At 41.8% G+C, this 17109-nt stretch overlaps 1 protein-coding gene across 8 annotated transcripts in view; it reads left to right on the top strand.

Moving 5' to 3' along the window:
- The window catches only part of EPB41L2 (erythrocyte membrane protein band 4.1 like 2), a 176037-nt gene that overhangs the window by 131808 nt on the left and 27120 nt on the right, over nucleotides 1-17109 (top strand). For 5 of the 8 annotated variants that reach the window (XM_054976812.1, XM_054976615.1, XM_054976745.1 and 2 more), the window contains exons 10-14: nucleotides 138-235; nucleotides 1517-1689; nucleotides 10337-10494; nucleotides 14521-14583; nucleotides 16506-16652. In XM_054976812.1, the coding sequence (XP_054832787.1) occupies nucleotides 138-235; nucleotides 1517-1689; nucleotides 10337-10494; nucleotides 14521-14583; nucleotides 16506-16652 (639 nt within the window). Of the gene's footprint in view, nucleotides 1-137; nucleotides 236-1516; nucleotides 1690-10336; nucleotides 10495-14287; nucleotides 14321-14520; nucleotides 14584-16505; nucleotides 16653-17109 lie in introns of all 8 variants that reach the window. The other 3 variants (XM_054976898.1, XM_054976547.1, XM_054976681.1) reach the window with 3 other exon arrangements.

Genomic DNA, 17109 nt, shown 5'->3' with positions numbered 1-17109 from the left:
CCCTTCTCCTCTGAAGGCAGGGAGTGGGTGGGCCACTGAGAACAGGACTTTTGAGGCACTACTTAACTGGTGGGCTGGACACCTATAGTGTGACTTTCAGAAAATGTGTTAACTTTTGGTGTATCAAATCTTTCCAGCTGGAACAGTTTGAGAGTACTATTGGGTTCAAGCTGCCAAATCATCGGGCTGCAAAGAGATTATGGAAAGTTTGCGTGGAGCATCATACTTTTTATAGGTAAATGTTTATTTCTAATTATTATATATAAGGTCCCTATATCTTTCCCCTGCAGGGAGGAAAGTAGCAGGCAGACAAGCAAAGAAGAGATCTGGAGAATTTATAGGTAGATCACTGAAGCATTGCTAGAAAGGTGATCTAAGTACGTACAAGACATTTTTGTGCTGGGCCCTGCATAGCTCTGACCACTATCCCCTCCCAAAATACCAATACCCCTCCGATAATACTTGACTTGTAGAACAGGTTACTCTTCTCTCTCTGTTTCCAAAGCAGTCTCCTAAATTTGGGATTGGCGGAATACTGTGTAAGGCTATAATGTTAACTTTGCCAATGGGAAGTAGAGACAGTACAACATCTGAAGCCAGATTAAGGCTTCATGGACTGTACTTTCATCACTAGTCCAGCTCTCTCTGTGTAATCCAGAAAGTGTTGCAGCAGTGCTGGTTTCATGCACAAAATGCCAGTGACCTTTGCTTCACCTCCATTTGGAGAGGTGATTGGACAGGAGCGGAAATGAGAGCTTAAGCTATCCACCAGCTGACTATTTGCGATGCTGTTGTACCATCTCCATAGGCATTGTTTAATATGTGTTCTACGTGAAAGAAAATGAACTCTGAGAATACAGCTTTTTTGCAAAGCTTGGGTTCCAAATGTTAAAGAGTTATAGTTCAAATTGTTACTTTTTGTAGGCTGACTGTCTTAGCCTGGGAATGGTGTTCATGTCTTGCACCCACACTTTACCAGGATTCCAGTTTTGAGGAAAAAGCACACTGTGCAGACCATGATCTGTTTCATTCTATAGCTGCTTTTTCTTATGCTGTGAGAAGTCATGGCGGTAGGAATTGAGGTTCCTGGCAGGACTTGCGATATATATATCAGTGATGACAGAGTGGCCTATGCAGTAATTTTAGTAGTACAGCCATAATAGTAGAATAGAAGCCATACCACATCCATACATTTCTAGACAAAGCAAGTCAAACATAAGGCAGTAGATGAATGACTAGCTCACCAGTTAACGATTACTATAGTAATGTTAGTAGTAGTAGTAGTAGTAGTAGTAGTAGTATCATGTTACTGAATGTTTTGAATATAATACTCTGATTATGTTTGTAGCCTGTTTTATTTGTTCTGAAAACATTTTAGATCCTGTCTACTTTGATATAGTGGTTGCCTTTTTCAAGGCAAAAGATTTGTATGATCTGAAGAGAAACTAGAATATAGGTGGCTATCTTTCTATAGTTTTGAAAGAATATGGTACCTTTGTTCTTCTTGTACTTCAAGACTGTTATCACCAGAACAACCTCTAAAGGCCAAGTTCCTGACATTGGGGTCAAAGTTCCGCTACAGTGGACGTACTCAAGCACAGACACGTCAAGCTAGCAACCTCATAGACAGACCTGCTCCTTACTTTGAGCGTACCTCAAGCAAACGTGTCTCCAGGAGTCTTGATGGTGGTAAGACTAAACCAATTGCCTTATTATTTGCTACTTGAAGCACTAACCTTTGAGTTAGGTAAGACTACTAACTGAATGGCACATGCCTCTTCTGGTTATTTTATTTGTATAACTTTATTTTCATTTATTTTCTCATTGGGACTGAAGGCAGATTACAAGCACAATACAATTATTCAATCAGTAAGCCAATTTTAAAAGATGATAACATTTGAAGGATACAACAAAATAGAGCAACACAGTAATGTAATTGTCACAACAGAGAATCTCCCGTGTGGTATTATGTCTTCACAATTGTTTTAATAAAGGATATATTAATTGAGTACTGTTTCACAAATTTGTTTATACAGAGTAAGGGATGTAATAAACAATTTGTATATTCTTTTGTTTCTCTTGACACAACCATATACTACACCATATATTGCAACCTCCCTAGACCTCAATTATACAGGCATCTTGTGCGTTGTAAAAACAATTCATTAAAGTGTCCCGTGCTCAAAGTGCTATCATGGATGTTATTAAAGTGCAATTGCTTTTGGCATCTTATGACACTATTTCTCATATAGAACTCGATTTGCCTTGCATGCAGGTACAATACAGGTACAGTATAAGGGTAATTCCAGACACTGTGAATGTCACAGATCAAAAAGACCTATAATCATAGGTACACACGTGTACCTATGATTATAGGTCTTTTTGATCTGTGACATTCACAGTGTCTGGAATTACCCTTATACTGTACCTGTATTGTACCTGCATGCAAGGCAAATCGAGTTCTATATGAGAAATAGTGTCATAAGATGCCAAAAGCAATTGCACTTTAATAACATCCATGATAGCACTTTGAGCACGGGACACTTTAATGAATTGTTTTTACAACGCACAAGATGCCTGTATAATTGAGGTCTAGGGAGGTTGCAATATATGGTGTAGTATATGGTTGTGTCAAGAGAAACAAAAGAATATACAAATTGTTTATTACATCCCTTACTCTGTATAAACAAATTTGTGAAACAGTACTCAATTAATATATCCTTTATTAAAACAATTGTGAAGACATAATACCACACGGGAGATTCTCTGTTGTGACAACATTTGAAGGATAGCATTTAAGGCTGACAGCAAAGATTTCTAATAAAACAACATAATGTAATGGGTTGGGATTGAAGAACTGGAAAAAAAACCCTTATCCCTAATAGAGATCATCTCCCTAGCTGATCCGTTACACCACAGCTTCACTGCCTCTAAAAAAATTTCCTTCTGAACACTAATTCTGTTTTGCACGTTTTGTGAAACGATAGAAATGTGAAGGCCTTGCTAATGCCTCAGGCACACCATTCCATAATGTGGGAGCCGCCACAGAGAATGTGTGTGAATGGGCAGTTGCCAATTTTTCCTGTGCAGGGTAGCCTCTTCTGAAGCATGAATTCTGATGAGAGAAGCTGTTACAGTGGAACATAGCAGGAGAGGTGGTCCCACAAGCCCATGGCTAAGTTCCATTAAGGGCTTTGTTGGTGACTCTTAAAACATTGAGTTAAGCCTGGTAACTGATTAACTAATTGGGTGTCTGCAGAATGGGTGCAGTATGCAGATTCCCCTTAGCAACCAGCAGTAACCAGGCCACAACATTCTGTACTGAGTTGCAAGAGTAAAACATATTTATAATGTTAATGTATCTTGTTTTTAGGTTATTAGGTTCTTTTTGTATATTTTATATCAGAACAATGGGAGCATAAATTGTCTAAATGAATAAATGAAGTTTGCTGCATCATGATCAAAAGTGTTGCTATTTATTCTTATCCCTGATGTACTTCTTCTTTCCCTGTTTCCTGTTGCAGTTCTGATTACATTTCATGATTATTTTTAAAGGGGGGGAATATGCCACTAGCTTGCATATGGACTTCTCTCTCTCTCTCTCTCTCTCTCTCTCTCTCTCTCTCTCTCTCTCTCTCTCTCTCTCTCTCTCTCTCTCTCTCTCTCTCTCTCTGGTTTCCTCTAACCACAGTTTGTTGTCATACCTGAATCAGGCAATTATGGACATCATAGTGATGTAAAATTTCTAGATATCTTGAAGCTTTTTGTCTAGGGAAAAAAACCTGGGGGGAAATTGACATTTTTTTCACAATGTATTCTGGTTAGTAGACACCTGGAAATTAAATAATTTAGTTTGGAGCATCCGAACATTATGTCTGAACTGGGTCTGTGTCTCCTGAAACTGCAGTTTATCAGGAACAGAGAATGCCAGAACGGGAAGAATTATTCTGCCTATGGACACTCAGAGCAAATAAGTTTTTATATAGGACCTGGAGGTCTGGTCTTGTGGAACTGATGAACTACTACCCTCAGCATTCTCCCTCTGAGGCGGAGGACATCTTGGGTGTTTCCCACCATCCAATCGGGGAGGCAGGAAGTTAAACTTTCTTCCTCTTCCTTTGGTGTGTGGGACCACCCTCTCTCCTCAGTTCTTTTCCTGCCTCAGGGGAGAGCAGTGCTCTTTAGGATAGCTTAGCTACCCTGTTCAATCTGTTCTTTCTGTGCGTTTTCTTCACAGTGTCTTTTTGTCTGTAACCCCTTCTGTCTACCCTCTCCTGTGTTATTTCTCTCTCTTGTCCTTGTCTGTTTAAAAAAAAAAGAGTGAGAGAGAAAGAGAGGGAAAGGCTTCTTCGGGAGCCCGAAGAAGAATGGAGGGACAAGCTCGGGAGTCATCCGACTCAGAAGACTCCTTCCTCGAAAGGGCTGAGGGCTGTTCCCCGGAGGCCGTCCTTCCGACGGCGGGAATATGCCTGGCCGGGTCCGACTCGCCTCAGAGGCTTGTTCGGCCCCCCCGGCAGAAGAGTGCCTGAGGAGAAACAGCCCGCCAAAAAACGGCCCCGTCTGTCGCAGACGGTGCCGGAAGCAGCTGCACGACAACACCAAGACGCAGGAGCGAGCGCAGCTGCTAGGAGCCCTGTTTCGGCGGGAAGAGCCGCAGCGGCTGCTTTCCCGCCAAACCGCACCGCCGCGGTTGCCAACCTCCCGACTGGAGAGACGCGGCCTTCTTCATCGTTCCAGATGCAGGGCTCCGATTCTGGCACTCTGGAGGGACATGTAAGTGATTCTCCTCCTAATCTTCCCCCGGATTTCCTGGCAGCAATCAGATGGTCCCTAAGGAAAGAGCTCTGGTCCATCTGCCAAACCGGGACCCCGGGGCCCTCCCCTGCCATTCCAGCCGCAGTCCCAGGCACCTCTCAGGGACCGGTTGATCGACCCACAGCCTGGCCAACCAAGGCAGCCAAAAAGCTGCAAGGTAAAACACCTAGATGGGCTGAGGGGGATTCCTCCATAGGCGAGGACTCTGAGGAGGGGGATTTTCTCTCAGAGGAGGAACAGGAGCTAGACTCCACATCCTCCGATCAGTCTATTAGGCTGTTCCAAATGGAGGATTACAGCTATTTACTGTCCAAAACGCTATCAGCACTGGACCTGAACGAGTCTGAGAAAAGGGAGGAGGAGGAGACTGCCCCACGGGGGGCCAAGTCAAGACCAAAGGGGAACAAGGAATTTTTTCCTAGGGCTGACAACAACCCCAGAGTATTCCTTTTTCCCGATTTCTTTGAAAGACAGCTTAAGGCAGAATGGTCACTACCAGCAGCCACCAAGCAGGTCCCCAATATCATAAAAAAGCTGTATGCCTTGCCTAATTTTGCTGATGAGCTCTTGCAGGTACCGGTTATAGATGCACCAGTGGCAGCACTCCAGTCTCAAGGTCTCCTCTCTGAGGATGGACAAGGCATGATTAAAGACGGTCTCGACAAAAAAGGTGAGGCAATTCTTAAGCGTGCGCACGAAGCCATGGCTACATCCATAAAGGCCTCTGCTATAGCCTCTGTGGTCTCTCGGGCGGCCGTAGTGTGGACCAGAAGGTTGATCCAGTTACTACCTCAGAACAACAGCAGACTGCTGGAAGGAGCCAACAGAATGCTTAAGGCCTGCACATTTATGGCGGATGCTACATTGGATTCCCTATCTATGACCTCCAGGGCATTGGCGTCTTCTTCAGCCATACGACGCATGTTATGGCTTCGGGTTTGGCAAGCTGACCTCCAAGCCCAACTGATCCTGATGTCCTACCCTTTCCAGGGCGGCAAGCTCTTCGGGGATCAACTAGAAAAAATCCTGGTTGAAACTAAGGACAAAAAGAAGGCGCTGCCAAAATCCCTCAAAAGACCGGAGAGAAGGTCCTTCGGGTATCAATCCTTTAGATCTCATCACACATTGCCGAGAAGCCGACAGGATCCAAAGCGCAACTGGACGCTTCCCCGATCACAACCTCGCAGGGGTCCTTTTCACCCAAAATTCAACAAACAACAACACCGTGGTGGCAGGCAGGACTCCGAGGACAAAGGGCAGAAGCCCTGACTCGTAAGACGCTCCGGTGGGGGGACGGCTGCTCAGGTTCCAGCAAACCTGGGTAGAGTCCAAGGCGGATGCCTGGGCATTAGAGATTGTCTCCAAAGGTTATGCAATAGAATTTTCTACCTTTCCTCCGGAGCGATTCCTCACCTCACCACTCAAGAAAGATCCTCACAAGATGAGCATCACAATTCAGGCCATGCAACATCTGCTACAGATAGGAGCCGTCGAGCCTGTCCCCGAAGAGGAAAAGGGGCAAGGAGTCTACTCAATCTTCTTCACGGTTCCCAAAAGAAATGGCGACTGGAGGTCCATTCTGGATCTCAAGTACGTGAACAAGTTCATCAAGTTGAGAAGATTCCGCATGGAAACTCTTCGGTCCATTGCGGAAGCACTTCAACAAGACGAATTTCTAACATCAATAGACCTGACGGAGGCTTACCTTCACGTACCGATTGCCCCAGCTCATCGGAGATTCCTAAGATTCTGTATACGGGACACTCACCTGCAGTTCAGGGCGATGCCTCTTGGGCTGGCAACGGCCCCCAGGGTATTTACCAAGCTGTTGGTAACACCTATAGTCTGGCTCCGGGAGAGGGGCTACCAGCTGCATCCGTACTTGGACGACATTCTGATAAGATCTCCCTCTCGAGAAGCCTCCGTCAGGGACACAACGTTCACCATTCAGGTTCTGGAGAGGCACGGCTTTCTAATCAACAGGACCAAATGCTCTCTTCAGCCGTCACAACGATTGGAGCACCTGGGACTTATACTCGACACCAAGGAGGGCTCCCTGTTCCTCCCGAAGGAGAAGCGGACAAAACTCATCCGTTTAGCTTCAGATGTAATCAGGCAACCATCATCATCGCTCACGGATCTATCCAAATTAATGGGGCTACTGGTAGCCCATTCAGAAGCCATCTACTGGGGCCGGTATCATCTCCGGCCTCTGCAATCAGCACTTCGACCTTTTCAGTTACAAATAGCTCACAAATCCACCCTCAAAATACAGCTCCCTCTGCCAGTCAGGGAGAGCATGCGATGGTGGACCATAGAGAACAACCTACGCCAGGGCAAGAGTTTCCTATCTCCCCGACTTGTCCAGATCTTCACGGACGCGAGTCTGCTAGGTTGGGGAGCGACGCTGGAGGGACAGCCAGCGCAGGGGGAATGGTCCGACGCGGAACAGAAACTCCCAATCAACGTATTGGAGATGAGGGCGATCCTTCTAGCCTTGAAGCACTTCAGAAACCGGATAGACCACAGCCATGTCATGATACGAACGGACAATATTTCTGCAAAGGCGTATATCAACAAACAAGGAGGAACCAAGTCCTCACGCCTACAACGAGAAGCCAACAAGATCATCGGCTGGGCAGAACTCAACCTACAATCACTCCAGGCAGAGCACATCAGGGGAGTCCTCAACGTCCAGGCAGACTGGCTGAGCCGAGAAGCTCTCCATCCAGGGGAATGGGCCCTGAAGAGAGAGGTCTTTCTACTGGTATCAGAACACTTCGGCCAACCGAAGGTGGATCTGTTCGCCTCCCATCGGAACAACCAATTACCGAGGTTCCTGTCCCGGTACTATCATCCTCGAGCAGAGGGGATGGACGCACTCCACTCTCAGTGGCCAACGGGTCTCCTGTACGCCTTTCCACCGCTACCAATGATTCCGAAGGTCCTGAGAAAGTTGAGGGAGCAGCGAGCGACAATAATATTGATCGCACCATGGTGGCCAAGAAGGCCATGGTTTGCCACTCTACATCATATGTCCATAGCACCTCCCCTCAAACTCCCAATTCATCCGGACTTGCTCCAGCAGGGACCCATTTGGCACCCCAAGCCGGCGTGGTGGTCTCTGACCGGCTGGAAATTGAGCGGAGACACTTCCTGCTAGCAGGCTACCCTGCAGAAATAATAACTACTCTAATGGCATCCAGAAAGAGTTCTACGATTAGAATTTATAACTCGACATGGAAAGCCTTCACTTGCTGGTGTCGGCGTAAGAAATTGGACCCTACTCAGCCTTCCAAAACTACTGTGTTGGGTTTTCTACAGGAAGGGCTGGATAGAGGACTACGTCCTGCTACATTGAAGAAACAGGTCGCTGCCATAGGTACAGTACTACCGGCGCTAGACGGGATCCCGCTGGCTTCACATCCGCACGTTCAAAGGTTTCTTAGAGGGGCTACTCTGCTGAACCCGCCAACAGTGCATAGGTTCCCGACTTGGCGCCTGAACGTGGTGTTGTCCGCTCTCACGAGACCTCCATTTGAGCCCATTAGAGACATTACGTTGCGATGGCTGAAGCTGAAGACCATCTTCCTCGTGGCCATTACTTCGGCGCGTCGTATCTCAGAAATGGGCTCCTTATCTATCCGACCGGAACTGTGTATTTTTCATAAGGACAAGGTGGTCCTACGAACGGATCCTGCCTTCGTACCCAAGGCATACTCGAGATTCCATAGATCCCAGGAGATTAATCTTCCATCCTTCTGTCCGAATCCCACACATTCGAAGGAGAGGGAATGGCATAACCTTGATGTGAGACGGGCCCTCAAGGCGTACATAATCAGGACTGAGTCGTTACGTCAATCCGACTCTCTTTTTGTTAACATCTCGCATCCTAAGATGGGCCACCGCATGTCGTCTGCCGCTATTGCCTACAGTATAAAGTCATGCATTCAGGAGGCGTATAAAGCCATGAAGATGGAAGTGCCGTCGGAGATTACGGCACATTCGGCAAGAAGCGCAGCTACTAACGCAGCTCTAAGAAAAAATGCTTCATTAGAGGACATATGCAAGGCCGCGACGTGGTCTTCGTCTTCTACCTTTATCAAGCACTACCACCTGCACACGTATGCTTCGGCTGATGCAGCCTTCAGACGTAGAGTACTTCAACATGTAGTAGAGGACGAAGGATCCATCCCACCCAGGACATAGGGAACTGCTTTGGGAGCACCCAAGATGTCCTCCGCCTCAGAGGGAGAATGGCCCCTTGGATACTCACCGAGAAGGGTCCTTCTCCTCTGAGGAAAGGAGGACATCTTGCCCTCCCAGGATCCTCGCAAGTTCTGTGTCAGTACAGTGTGTTGTACTCTATATGTTCTTCTACAGTTCAGTTGTGTTTACACTGTTGTGTTCTTCTGGTTCGACTAGTTGTCGACTGTTTGTGGTTGTTAGTTGATGTGTTCTTCTGCTGACTGTGTTCTCCTCTCCATCTTGAGAGAGACAGTTTTTATTCCGACAGTTTAGGAATAGAGTGAGGGAATACTGCTGAGGGGAATCACCCGAACTGAGGAGAGAGGGTGGTCCCACACACCAAAGGAAGAGGAAGAAAGTTTAACTTCCTGCCTCCCCGATTGGATGGTGGGAAACACCCAAGATGTCCTCCTTTCCTCAGAGGAGAAGGACCCTTCTCGGTGAGTATCCAAGGGGCCATTCTCAGATGACTTAATTTCCAGGAAAATGTTGCAAAGTGAAAATTATAATATAGGCATAATATAGATTATGCCCATAAAACTGAGTTGTGCATCCTTGTTTGGAAGGCTTAATATGACATTTTGAATTATAATATGTTTTGGCACAAACTTTTTAGAGTAAATTTTAGGTTTCTTGAACTTCATGTATGAACCTATTTATAGATAATACAGAATGCTAGCCCACAAGACATTCAGGTCTAACAGCAGGTATAAAACTATGTGTGTAGAAGAACAAAATTTAAGAGATCAGGATAGCTCTTCGTTTAAAGTGCATTCTAACACTTGAATTTTTGTAACATACATAACTTTAGGCACTTCTATTGCTTTATCTGTCTCAGAGCCCCTCCTCTTACGAGTATTATACAAATATTATCACTATCAAATTAACAGTGTCAAGTGGATTTCCTCATCTACGAACCGGAACAATGTATTAGGAAATAGGAAAATTTACATCATCTGAATGCTAATATGCTTTCATTGTAGCTTTGGTAATACTTAAGAATGTAAGCTGGAATGGCAAGGTTTACATTTCCTTCAAACTCATTGTTTAAAAATATTTGCCTTTTTGCCTTACCTTGCCTAACTTTGCTTTGCCTAACCCTTTTCCCAAAAAACATTTTATTTGGCATATCATGTTATTTTGTTGTTGTTGTTGTTGTTGCTTTCTTGGTTGTAGCCAGAATCCAGTAGAACCTTCTAATAAGATCATTTCTACATCCTAAAAATCAAGGCCCTACAACGTATTGAGCTGAATTAAATAAATCTTTTTATAGCTCCAGTAGGTATCACAGACCACAGCCTACTTAAGGACTTCTCTGCTACAGCTGGTGGTAGGAGTTTTGAAGCTGCTGGAGAATCCAAATTAAAAGATGGAGATGGTAGAGATGAGGATGGCAGCATAGCTAAAATGCCACAGTTTGAAGACGGAAAGGTATGTTGGTTGATGCTAACTGTACATTTTGTTGTTGTAGTAGTAGTAGTAGTAGTAGTAGTAGTAGTAGTAGTAGTAGTAGTAGTAGTAGTAGTAGTAAATATATTTGACATTTATTAAAACCGGAGTGCCGTATGAACTGTAGGAAAGTTGATTTATGGCTTTAATTTATATTTTGTACTGGTATCTTTATGCAGTAATCTGCCAATGTATAAACTAGCAGAGAGAAATTAGGAAGGTATGTTGCACTGGGAAGATATGTTGTAGCTTTGCTACAGAGTATATTATCTGGAAATGTATTTCGCTAGAGTGGAATCATAGCACTCTCTCCCTTGGCTGAACAGAGTATACACTATACTGCCAACTTTGCTCTTGGACAGTTTACAAGTTTTTCTGCCAAGGTAACTCAGCTTTGCTTAGAAAGCTTTTGCAGTTGTGAAAGAGAGGATCACATAGGCAATCCATGTTTAATTAATTGATATGATTTATTCCTATTATAGCACTACTTGCACATTCTAATATGTTTAATTATTCAAAGGAGCACAAAATTAGGTGTGATGTGTTTATTAGCTTTCAGAGTTAACATACTTGGCCCCCTCCTTCCCTTCCTTCCTCCCTGTGTATTATTAACAGGGGTGGATGCTAAGGATGAGGACCACCACCTTGGGGATCGCAAGCTGTACATTTTATGTGTGTTATGATTACCAGATTTTATTGTGATTTTATATTGTATTTATATCTGATGTAGCCTACCCTGAGCCCATTTGTGGGGAGGGCGGGCAAAAAATTGAATAAAATAAATAAAATAAAATAAATTTAAGAATAAGACATCGTAGAATGGATATGTAAAACAAATTCACCTGGAAACCTGGTCTCTCAAATTGATTTTCAGTTAATGTAATGATTAGATATATTAATTTTAGTGTGTTGTCACATGAAGCATATAGAGCAACATCTAATGGTTGTGAGGCATTTTATAACTTGTTGATAGCCTGTTAAACTGTTTTATTGTAAGCTGCTTTGAGCAATAAGTAAAGGTGTTCTCAGAATGGAGTTCAAGTAAATTTAAGGTGCACTCTGTTTAATAGTCTACTGTTTTGAATTGAATAATCTACTAGATATTGAATAGTTCTATTTTTACATTTGATTTTGTTTGCTATGAGATAATTAGAAATGTCTAATTACCCTGAGAATCTTAACTCCCAAGGAAGGATAAGAGAAGTAACTGACGAAAGCTGTAACTAGACTGTTTGCCCGCATAGGCTGCTGTCTCCCTTGCTCACCTTCTGCCAAAGCTTTGGAAGTCTTGTCTGTTTCCATCCACTGAGAATGCACTGCTACAGCCCCAAACTACAGAACACGGTGCAACCTTGCAAGGAAGCAAAACAAAAATAAAACCCAAAGCTGATACATATAATCCAAATGTCTGGTTTATATTGGCTGATTTTGAAAACACTTGAGGCTTTTTAATATTTAATCTAAGAGGAGTGCTATTCCTACATTTGAGTAAATATGCTTACTAACAGTTTCTCCTCCCTCCCCTTTCTTGTGTATTCCTTCTGCCCACAAATGTACACTCATATCATGGTCCCATCTACATCTGTGGCTGGACTGTTTTCTCTTTCTCCAGCTTATTTATTTATTTATGTCATTTATAGTACTCCTTTCTCACATCCACAGTCATCTCCCATTTACATCTTGTCTTCTAAACTTAACAACTATACCTGAAATGGCTATGATTTCAGACTTTTGAGAGCATGTTTTTATAATGTTTTTACTGTTTTAAACTGTTGTTAAACCGCTCTGAGCCCGTCTGACAGGGAAGGCGGTCTAGAAATGTGATTAAATAAATAAATAAATAAATAAGAATGAGTATTTTGGTAAACTTGTGTATTCTCCCCCCCCCCCCCGACAGCATGAACTGCAGTCCTGTGAAAGAAACACTAGTCTGTGACAGAAAAAGTCCCTTACTGCCTTGAAACACATTAATCGTTTGGTGACTGGCCATCTTCTTCATCTTGCGATAGAGGCAGGAACTCCTAAAAAAAGTAGTGACAAACCAGTTCCTGTGTCTAGCTTTCCTTTTACTTTGAGCAAAGGTTTTTCTTCATTACTTGATAAGGATGGTTACATTAGTTTTCCTAACCTCCCTGAGATTTGCATCTCATTCCTCCTACCTGGTCTCCAGCATTATGTTCCTATTACTTCTCCTCATTCATCCCTTCATTTCTAGTCCTCTTTGTACTGCTTCTCTCTGCTTTCCAGTCTATTCCGTTCTCTTATTGTCCCTTCCTGTTGCTCTGTCCCTTGCTACCTGGAGTCTAAGGCAACTTCACTGAATGCCTCTAATGACACTAAAGACAAAGCTGAGGAACAGGAGGTGTGTAATTTTGTTGCCTAAATGCAACTTGCATGTTGATTTGCTTTGGAATACTAAAAAGTGAATCTAGTCTTGAGACTTGTAGTTCGAGGACATTGATTCCCTGTTTTTAAATTGCCATTGATGTACATTTCTGAATAAATACTATAGTGTTTTTTTAAAATACGTATCTACAAGATACTATATTCAAAGAGATTATAGAACATATGAATGCCATGTGAGGGCCATTTCATATATGTGAGTTCTTCCCATGCATGCTCAATTATTTCCTGTACTGTATGGAGCCACTGGAAGATGTTCACATGAAGCCATGTTTGCATGAATTTGTGTTTTCACTTGAGCGCTGTATGTAGAACTGTATACACTTCCATTGTGGCAGTTTATAAGTGGCTACAATGATCTCTGAAATTATTGGCTTAGCCTCTGCATTGTAGGTGGTATTTCTTACAAACATTTATCTTTGTGAGCCCACTGATACGGTCCTTGTACTCTTGAAGGTTTTGTGGGCTGCCAGATATATCAGCCTTTAGATACAATACTTAACATAGCAACCCTGTTTCTTAGTTATTTATCTGGTCATTCTTTCTTTAATACAAAAAAAATTTATAATGCCAACATGACTATTCAAAATGCCAGTTTAAAGTTCTGTTTATGATAAGACTTTGGGGGTGCTTTTTGTTTGAGGGTAAGGATAATTTTGATCACAAAAGTTTAGTCAGTCTCTTTTTATGTGTGCATGTGCAAAACTGAGTTTCTGTAGCATACTTTTAATCACTGCCTAAAGTAGAAAGTTTTAATATATAAGAAAGTGTTTTTTAGCTTAGTATGAGCAATTAAAGTAGTAGGTTTTTTTAAAACTATTTTTTAAAAAAATTGTAAATGCTGGCTAATAACTTTGTGCTTATTTTACATGTGGCAAGCCCAATATAGTTTAAAAGATTTTGCTATGAACTTAAGTGGAAATTTACATCTGAAAAGTATGGCCTCTTAAAGGGGGAAACTATACAACAACACAGCTGTTTATAGTTCGTAATATGAGGCTTTTACCTATATCCTTGATGTATAATAATTCATAAATGAAGACAAGTGGAGAAATCCTAAAGCAATGTAAACAAGTGCCTGGGAAGGAGGCAACCTGCTGCCAATCTTACTTACTGAGTCAGCTGAATCAGCTTGATGTTCAGCTTGATGGTCAGTTCACATATTCCAAAAACTACTCCAACCATTTCTGCAGTTCTATAGGTGGAAGAACACAGGAGTGTAATAATTTGAGCAACATCTTAGGCCAAAACAATGAAGTTTGTAAACAGAGCACATTGTTTGCTATAAATCCAAACTAAGTCTCTGTGTTGCTTTATAGCTTTATTAATGAATGTTTTCTTTTGCTGACCTTTGGGTGGTGCCATTACATAGACGGAGACAGAAGAGGAAGAAATTCAGAAGCAGGTCGATGATATTTTCAGTTTATATCTGGTTGTTGCTGCCTGCCATCATCAGTGTGTGAAGCTTCTGTAGCTTGCTTGCCTAGTGGTCAGCCCTATATGTTTTTAAAGCATTACTTATTAGTTTTAAACCCTGTTTGATTGGTTGGTTGTTGATCATGGTGTTTTTTTTTTGTCTCTTTATGTGTGTGCTGAATTTCACAGACATATCCCTTGAAAGTAGATGGGGAAAATATTTATGTCAGACATAGCAATTTAATGTTGGAGGTTTGTATAATAAAAGGGATATTTTCTGTCCTCATGGGCTGCCAGGCTGCATGAGACTGATCACCTGCAGGCTGTTTTAGGCACAATGCATGAAATGCATGGGGATGTTAATCTTGAACATGCATGTTGAAATTCTTAGTCACTCTATAAATAAATAGTTTTTAAGTATGTAGCTGTGAGAACATTTTGCATTGGTAAGCGGGAATTATAGCCCTGTTTAGATGTTAACATTTCCATTAATTGGGACATTTACTTGTTATAGGTTTGTGAATACACTATCTAGAAAATATATTTGACATATACTGCCTTCCTAAGAAGCTAAATCTAATTCACTATTGAAATTCATGTGGCTACTATTTTTGTTAGTCTTCAGGATACCAAGAAGTGTGGTTTGAGAAGTGATTTTGATGAAAAATGCAGCTTTTTGTAACACTTTTGCCAACTCAGTAAACATAATTTAACAATTGCAGCATAACTATAAACAAACTAACAAGACTTGTTATCCAAGCTTTGTCATCCAAATTGGGCTATTTCCGTTGACAGATGAGATTGATTCAGAAGTACTTATATACTTGCAACAAAATAACCTTAAGGTCTACAGTTTTTCAGTAACTTTACTAATATTTCTGTTGCTTTTTGGCAGCTTCTGATAACTGTGTATTTTTTTTGTATAACTGTACTAAAACGCTGCAAATTGTATTGTATAATACTGCTTTGGACATATCCAAGAAATGTGCCTGGTATCAACCCACTGATATTTATGAAAATGTTATACGGATTCAAGCACTGATAAATGTTTTATCAATTGGTTACACTTCCATCATTGACTTGTACAATAGTATATGACAAAGTTTTGTTTTATATAAATAGCTGTGCAGACATCACAGCACTCCCCCCCCACACCCCCTTTCAGCCTCATGCACATATTGTTAGTGGAAGGCTTGTCCATGGCATAAGATTAATACTGAAAGCTGGATCTCAACAAGATTAAATTCGCCTAGAAATTTGGTATATTGACATAATATTTTACTATTACATTACACCTACACTGAAACAAATTAGTCTCAGCTTCTGACTCCAGCCCACGGGGAAACACCTGTGGTATTGGGGATGTATTTATTTCAGTTGTTCATTTAGTAAATCTTTATTTAGATTAAGAGCTCATTGCTAAGAGGTGATAAAAAGAGTTGCTGTATTTTTTATTTTTACTTTGTTTATACCCCACCTTTCTCCCCAGTAGGGACTATTTTTTCCTGTGAGGTGATTTGTGTGAGAGTGAGCGACTAGCCCAAGGTCACCCAGGGAGCTTCCACGGCAGAGCAGGAAACCTGGGTCACCCGCACCCTACTCTCATTCTAGCCATTATACCACACCGGCTCTCTGTAGGACATATAAAAGGTAGTTTCAAATGTCATCCTTTTCTGCATAGAGTGCTGTAGTTTAGGTCTTGGTAGATGCACACCTAAATACTCCCAGTTGTCTCTGTTGTCATAAAATGGATTTTTAAAAACTGCAGCATTTACTGTTTCTAAGAAGATATGTGTACATTGGAACTGTATCATAGAATCAAAGGGTTTCTTACTCTTTGTGTTAGGATTATCGGTATCCATGAATATGGCTAGCTGAATATCCCATAAAGCCACACTTTTCTCATAGCAGTGAGTTGCTGCCATTCACTTCCATAGGGAAAGTAAAAAATGGTACATTATTCAGTAGCTTTGCTGAAGTAAAAAAGCAACATGATATAGACAAAAACAGGCTATTTCTCCTTTTGAGAAACAAGTGTAGTTTATCACTTTTAATCAGTAAGCTGAAATTGACTTTGGAAATGCCAGGCACTTTTCATGGCTTTTAATAAAAAATATAAGTTGGTTTGTGTTTGTCATGTTTTGTCCTACTCTTTTTACATTACATATTGCTAGGACCTGGATAAGAGCCAGGATGAATTACTGAAGCATCAGGCTAGCATTAGTGAACTCAAGCGCAATTTTATGGAATCCACACCTGAGCCACGCCCAAATGAATGGGAAAAGCGTCGTATCACACCTCTGTCTCTACAGGCACAAGGGGTATGTCACTGATAACCCTTGTCAGCATGCATAGCCAGATATGTTGAGAAAAAGATTAAAAATACTTTGTATTTCAGCATTATTAATAAGGAAGCTATTGGATATTAGTTTGCTGCTAATATGAATTTTGTGCTTAATACCCATTAACACTGTGAATGACTTTCTATTTTCAAATACTGTGCATCAAAGTAACTTTACTTTTTAGAGGAAGAAAGCAACACTGAAGAAAGCTAGGGTGATACCATTGTAAAGGGTTATATTCTATGTAATTTAAGTGATTTCATTGCCTCACAGTTTACAGTAAATGGATATTAAACTATTCACAGATGAAGTATAGAAATCCAGACTGAAACATGCAGTGCCACGTTCTCTACAGTATTTTCCTAATGCTGCTTTTATGTATTTGTGAAAAATCCATTAAGACTATAAAACTGTAGATATCAGGCGAACCTTGTTG

This window comes from Eublepharis macularius, chromosome 1 (genome assembly GCF_028583425.1).
Source record: "Eublepharis macularius isolate TG4126 chromosome 1, MPM_Emac_v1.0, whole genome shotgun sequence".
NCBI lineage: Eukaryota > Metazoa > Chordata > Lepidosauria > Squamata > Eublepharidae > Eublepharis > Eublepharis macularius.
The sequence above is the reverse complement of the archived record's forward strand: the minus strand, read 5'-3'. Positions and strand labels throughout refer to the sequence as shown.